This window comes from Littorina saxatilis, unplaced genomic scaffold (assembly GCF_037325665.1).
Source record: "Littorina saxatilis isolate snail1 unplaced genomic scaffold, US_GU_Lsax_2.0 scaffold_232, whole genome shotgun sequence".
Classification (NCBI taxonomy): domain Eukaryota; kingdom Metazoa; phylum Mollusca; class Gastropoda; order Littorinimorpha; family Littorinidae; genus Littorina; species Littorina saxatilis.
This window is the reverse complement of record NW_027126284.1, coordinates 167671-174996: the sequence shown is the minus strand read 5'-3', so window position 1 is coordinate 174996 and position 7326 is coordinate 167671. Positions and strand designations below refer to the sequence as shown.

The 7326-nt window shown below is 40.1% G+C and overlaps 2 protein-coding genes across 2 annotated transcripts; both read left to right on the top strand.

Annotated features, from left to right (window-relative positions):
- The first annotated feature begins 3051 nt into the window (after window positions 1–3051).
- Window positions 3052–4451, top strand: LOC138954744 (uncharacterized). The gene has a single exon (XM_070326515.1). It carries the CDS (start codon window positions 3052–3054, stop codon window positions 4198–4200), a length of 1149 nt encoding a protein of 382 aa, XP_070182616.1. The 3' UTR covers window positions 4201–4451.
- Window positions 4452–4905: 454 nt separating this feature from the next.
- LOC138954743 (sporozoite surface protein 2-like) lies at window positions 4906–6964 on the top strand. The gene is made up of 2 exons (XM_070326514.1): window positions 4906–4972; window positions 5643–6964. Exons 1-2 carry the CDS (start codon window positions 4906–4908, stop codon window positions 6962–6964), a joined length of 1389 nt encoding a protein of 462 aa, XP_070182615.1.
- The last annotated feature ends 362 nt before the right edge of the window (window positions 6965–7326 follow it).

Below are 7326 nucleotides of genomic sequence, written 5' to 3'. Positions count from 1 at the left end.
CCGATTGTCAGCAGCTACACATGACAACAATGGCCCTGATTGGTCAGCGCCCTCAGGTGAACCAAGCGCGGATTGGATAATAGCGTGCGGGGCGAATGTGTCGTATGGAGATGGCGAAGGGAAACAGAAAAACACGACGCGTGCTAGAACTATCGAAAAACAGACTCGTGGTGATGTCGGTAACAATGAACGGAGTTACAAGGAACGTTCCGTATCTCTGTCATTGCCTATAGAGAGGAGAAGTGTTGAAGTAAGTGCAGGCATTACGAGCTGTGTGCGTGCAGCGAGACATGTGGATACGGTTCTTGACCTTGACAGGAAACGTGTTGATGGTGTGTGTGGCAGTGACAACGTAACTGAAGTTGGTATTACGAATGGAGCGACTGAGAGAGAGAGAGAAAACGCCCTGTCTGAGCGGGAGAATGAGATTGAGATTGAGAATGGCAGTGACAACGTAACTGAAGTTGGTATTACGAATGGAGCGACTGAGAGAGAGAGAGAAAACGCCCTGTCTGAGCGGGAGAATGAGATTGAGATTGAGAATGGAAATGGGAGTGAGAATGAGAATGAGAAGGAGGATGGGAGCGAATCTGAGAGTAACAACTCAGAAAGGGTGAGTGAGCCAGTGTGTCAAAAAGAACGTATGCGTTTCGTATCGTTAAATGTTGGTGGATTGTTGTCAAAATTGAAATATCCAGAATTCAACGAGCTGTTCTTGTGTAACGATATTATATGCCTGTCCGAAACCAAGCTAGATGATTTTGATTCCTGTGAAGTTGAAGGTTTTACTTGTTTTAAGAAAACAGATTGATATGTAAACGAAAGTCGGGTGGGGTTGCAGTTTATATCAGGGACGAGCTCTGTAAACACATTAAAATTGTAGAAGACATTAAATTAAAAACAAGAATTGAAGAAAGTGCCAACAGTAAATACAGGTTTGTGAACTTCCCAGTATTTCAAGATGGTATTTTTATTGAGCTGTCTGAACATGTAGGTCAGCAGATGATTGAAAGGTTATTGTTGTGTGTGGTATATATGCCACCAGAAGGCTCACCCTATGTCAGACCCAGTGCTTACCAAGAGTTAGAAGAAACACTATCATATTTGAATGCAGAAAACGTTGTCATGATTGGAGATTTTAATGCTAGAAGTGGATATGCAAGAGACTATTTGGAAGACTGTGCTATTATGAATGAATTAACTGATGAAGTATCAACAGTGCAGATAATGGACATGTTTGGAATTATAAAAGAGAGGTGCTCAATGGACCATGTTATGAACAATTTTGGCCGCAGTTTTATTGACTTTTGTATTAGTCAACGATTATTAGTAGTGAACGGCAGAATGGGAGAGGACGCAAGATTGGGTCGAGTAACTTGTAATAATGTGAGTTTGGTAGATTATGTACTAGCTTCGCCTAATGTTTTTCCGTCATTTTCAAAATTTCAAGTATGTGACTATAATGAATGTTTATCTGATGTCCATTGTCCTATATTTTTTGCCCTGTCAGATATCCTAATGGACAATGAACACGTTGAGAATGAAACTGAAAGCAATTATAACACTAGCAGTGTGTTGAAACCAATATGGAAAGTAGGAGCAAATCAGAATTTTGTAGATGAAATTGATGATAATAAAGTATTATTAGTGGAAGGGATATTAGTTTCCCTAATTGGTAGCGTAGAGGATGTAACTCAGGACCAGATCGATAATGTAATGAAACAAATAGAAGGAATTCTATCCGAAGCTGCCAATAAATTGAACATGCTTAGAAAGAATAAGCAGAAGAAAAAAATAAATACATGTAGCAGTAACGATGCACATAGCGGAGTTAAGAAAATTTGGTTTGATAACGAATGTAAACAGACAAGAAGGAAATATAGAAAAATAAAGAGAAAATTTAAAGCCCAACCAAATAACAGAGAGATCATACAAGATAAGGCCCAAGCATTCAAGGATTATAAGGGAACACTGAGTAAAAGTTATAATAGTTATTTAAAGCAACTACATAAGAAAATTCGAACAATGAAGTCTTCTGACCCCAGCAGTTATTGGAAATTGATAAGTGGATGTGACCAGCAGAAGAAACAAGCGATGCATGATATATCCCGTGAAGTATTTGTAAAACATTTTGAAAAACTTAGTAATGTATCTGAGCACGACTTGATTGATGTGCAAGATGATGTGCTTGATGACACAGACCTTATGAATGAACAATTGAATGTTGATATTACAAAGGAGGAGGTGATGATATGTGTAAACAATTTAAAGAATAACAAAGCTTGCGGATACGATGGTATTATAAACGAGTTTTTGAAATATTCCTCACCAAAACTATTAACTATTGTAACACGTGTATTTAACTTGATATTGCATACTGGGAAAATGCCTAAAGCTTGGACAGTGGGGTATATAAGCCCAATCTTTAAAGGTAAAGGCTCAACAGCCGACCCTGATAATTATAGAGGAATCAGTGTACTAAGTTGTTTTGGAAAACTTTTTACAAGTGTGATAAATAAAAGATTACATGCATTTCTGAATGACAATTCTGTGATCGGCAACGAACAAGCTGGTTTCCGAAAAGGCCACTCTACTGTAGACCACATTTTTGCACTACATTGTCTTATTGATATATTTTTACAACAAAAGAAAAAGTTATATTGTGCTTTCATTGATCTGCGTAAAGCTTTTGATTCTGTGCAACGCAATCTCCTGTGGCAGAAGCTGATGCAACGGAATATTAATGGTAAGGTATTGAATGTAATTAAGGACATGTATGATAAGGCAAAATTGTGCGTGAAGGTGAATAGTGTATTCTCCGAGGCGTTCACCTCAAACATCGGGCTTCTTCAGGGCAAAAATTTATCCCCGATTCTTTTCTCACTATTTTTAAACGACCTGAAGCAGTTTTTGGTTGAATATGATGTCAGCATAGAGTTGCCCCTGAAAAGAGCCCAAGAAATAGATGTTGAACGCATTAATGACTATATGTATGTGTTCCTGTTAATATATGCTGATGATACTGCTATACTTGCTGAAACACCTGGATAAATGCAAAAAGCCCTGGATGGACTAGATCGTTATTGTAAAAACTGGGGACTAAGCGTAAATATTGAAAAGACAAAAATAGGGTTTTTTTCGCGGGGAAAAATACGGAATATCCCAAATTTTGTCTTGAATGGAGTACCTGTCCAAGTAGTTTGGGACTATGTGTACTTAGGTGTACTATTTAATTATAATAACAAATTTCATAATGCCATGAAACGTCAATGTTTGATTGGTAACCGTGCAATGTTCTCGTTAATTCGAAAATGTAGAAAACTAAATTTACCAATTGATGTGCAATTGGATCTTTTTGAGAAGTGTGTACATCCAATTTTGTTGTATGGTTGTGAGGTGTGGGGATATGATTCATTGGACATATTGTCAAGGTTTCAATTGCGATTTTTAAAAATGCTTCTTGATGTATATAAAACTACACCCACTTGTATGGTTTACGGAGAGCTTGGTCGTTATCCAATTAGAATTGAGGTACAATGTCAGTTACTGGTTTATTGGTATAAACTGATGAAAGAAATGAACGATGGTGCGAATAAGATGTCTTGTTTAATGTTAAAACTACATTTGAAGTTGTACCATGTACAAAACGTTAAATTGCCCTGGCTGTCGCATGTCAATACTATGTTAAATAAGTTGGGTCTATCATATTTATGGACAACTCAGAGTCTTGCCGTCTCAGGTTTTAAAAACGTTGTAAAACAAAGGCTAAGAGATCAATTCCTGCAGGAATGGAACACTGACGTGAATGCCAACAGCTTGTGTTTTAATTACAGAATATATAAAAAGGATTTTTGTCTGGAAAGGTATTTGCTTTGTTTGCCTAGGAAACTCCAAGTTAAACTAGCAAAATTTAGAACAAGCAATCATAAGTTGCCAATACATCAGCACAGATTTTTTAATGTTCCTAGAAATGAAAGATTGTGTGACATGTGCGATAAAAATGAATTAGGTGATGAGTTTCACTATTTGTTCAGTTGTACCGACGAAAGTATAGTGTCTGAAAGAAGAAAATTAATTAGTCCTTATTACCGATCTCACCCAAATTGTTTAAAATATGAACAGCTAATGAATTGTAAATCTAAGATAAAACTAATGAAGCTAGCAAGATTTGTAGCCCATGTTATGATTTTAGTATGTTAGCGTTATATCTAGTTTCTTTATTGGTATGTATATATGAAACCTATTTTTCTTTTTGTTTGCATGTATGGAAGTGTATATTGCCAATTTAATTTGGTCGTATAGTATTGTTGTATTTGTCCGCTCAATTTATATACATATATTAACTGTCTGATTTGTTACCTTTTTTTTTTGTTAAAGTTATATCTTTGTTTCAAAGCCCTCTGGGCCCAAAACAATAAAATACTTGACTTGACTTGACTTGACTTGACTTGACTTGAAACCGGTAGCAGTCTTGGCTAAACAAAAACGGACCTTTTCAGGTTCAGCACTCCATGAGAATGCCCGTAAACGCACTTCGGTGACTTCTCAATCCTTTGAGGTTGTAGAACTCTCCTCGGGTTATTCTTGTTCAGTGTTGCAATCGGCTCCGAAAGGGTTTGATTCTCCAGTAGGCTGTCTGTGAAGAGTTCTTTCTAGATCTAATTCTTACCCCCTCCCTCCCCCCATTACCTCTAGTGTGCTCCCTGCTTTCAAAATTCCACGTTGGAATGTAGGCGGCGGAGACACACACAGAGTAAAGGATGATCTCCCTTGCTCATGACGTAATTTCTATGCATTCTCGCTCTTGACGTCTTTCTATATATATATATATATACCTCCCTTCTTTGTCTCTGTTACTTCAGTATGGGTATATATGTTGTATTTTTATAGCTCAATAAATACATCATGGACTCCAAAAAAGAATATGCAACACAACAGAAAGAAAATGTGTTCCCTCAATACTGTTTCGAACGTTTTCTCCGTGTCCCTGTCTACTGCAGACCGGTTTACAAGAACAAAAACCAAAACAAAACAATGTCTCCCTTGCACCCGGACAGCACACAGATAAAAACTTTCGTTTTATTTTTTCAGCGACGGTCACTTAGTTTAAGGTTGCAAAAGGGCCAAATCTCGCTGGCAACACTGTTTCACACTCCACAGATCGCAACAGTGCCGCTAGTAGTCTACACTTTGTGTTTGATGGTAGAATGGGATATACAGATTACAACACTCGTGGTTTTTTATATGGCTTGTATTTCAGTCAAGACCCAGCGGCTCGTGTCTCCCGATGATATTCATCCGCTGGGTCTTGACTGAAATACAAGCCATATAAAAAACCACTCGTGTTGTAACCTACATATATATCAATATATATCTCTCTCTATATATATATATGATCTCTCTTTCTCTCTCTTTCTCTTTCTCTCTCTTTCTCTCTCTGTCTCTCTCTCTCTGTATCTCTCTCTCTCTCTCTCTCTCTCTCTCTCTCACTCTCTCTTTCTATCTCTCTCTCACTCTCTCTTTCTATCTCTCTCTCTTTCTCTCTCTCTCTCTCAATGTCTGTCCGTCATCCATCCATCCATCCATCGATCTATCTGGGACTTCTAATTGTAATTCAACATTTGATAATAATGTATCAACAGGAAACCGTACATCGGGTCTGTACGAAGAAATCGACGAACTTGTCATTACTCAACGATTACAGCGGCCCCCTCTGGTAGATCGCCCACAAGAAACATCCTTTGCTGAGAGATCTGAGATCCGAGAACTCATTCCACCCACAACCCAACAGCCACAAAGCTCTCTGCCACAATCTCTGCAAGACAGGGCTCTTCCGCAGGTATCCGATACTGGAATGCCTGTGCACCGTTCTCTGTCTGAACGAGAAGAACAGCCCACTTCGCCAGAACCTTTGCAAGACAGGTCATTACCTGATCCTGAGCCGTGCCGGAATCCCATCGCCCAGCATCATTCCAACGAACCAGAAGACAGATCTGCACGACCTGTGTTTCCTGATGCCGGAGTGTCGATTTCCATCATTGTCCAGCACAATCAACAACCTGCCACACCAGGCCCCCAGCACGACAGTCCGATGTCTCCAGCAGACGATGATGTGTCCACATCTTCTGGCCAGCAGTCTGACCAACACCAACAAGAAGAGACCGATATGACTCCACTTCGCACACGGAATAGCTATGAACATGACTATACACCAATGCAACGATCGGGTAGCATTGAACTCCACAGGTACTCATACCCGAAACATTCACTGCCTAACGCACATCAACAATCTGCTTCATGTGATCCAGTTGGTTCTTCGTCCAAGGACGACTGCTATCTACATCCCGTGTCTGACAAACAGCCTCACATTACCTGCTCCAAAGATGACGACCTGCATCCCGTTTCTGAGAACCACCCCAAACAATCACGCTCTCAAGATGACTGTCTGCATCCCGTTTCTGAGAACCACCCCAAACAATCACGCTCTCAAGATGACTGTCTGCATCCCGTTTATGACAACCGCCCCCAACGATCACGCTCTAACGATGAATACCGGCATCCCGTTTCGGACAACCGCCCCCAACCATCACGCTCTAACGATGACTACCTGCATCCCGTATCGGACAACCGCCCCCAACCATCACGCTCTAACGATGACTACCCGCATCCCGTTTCGGACAACCGCCCCCAACCATCACGCTCTAACGATGACTACCTGCATCCCGTTTCGGACAACCACCCCCAACGATCACTCTCTAACGATGACTACCTGCATCCCGTTTCGGACAAACGCCCCCAACGATCACTCTCTAACGATGACTACCTGCATCCCGTTTCGGACAAACGCCCCCAACGATCACTCTCTAACGATGACTACCTGCATCCCGTTTCGGACAACCGCCCCCAACGATCACGCTCCAACGATGACTGCCTTCATCTCGTTTCATACAAACGCCCTAAATGATTAGGATGATTAATTCCATCATCCTGTTTGGGATTACGCTCAGCTTAAACATGCCTCAACGTATGTGTGTGTGTTTTTAAGAGCTTACTGAATAAATGTCTGAAAATGGGAAAACAAAATCTTCTAATTGAAAAACCATTCTTGAAGAGTATTCCTCTTCTTTCAAGTAGGTTTAGTCAATCACAATTTCAAAGAAGAATATTTGGCTAACCACCAAAGGTTTCACATTTATTCGGCTAACTTTAACATCCGACAGTCCATGTGCATGTGCCATGTGCTAATACACAACAAAACACTCACCGTCCAAAATCCATTAAAACTGATTTGTTTTGGAAGTTTGTTTCTGCGTTTTTGTTGCACAA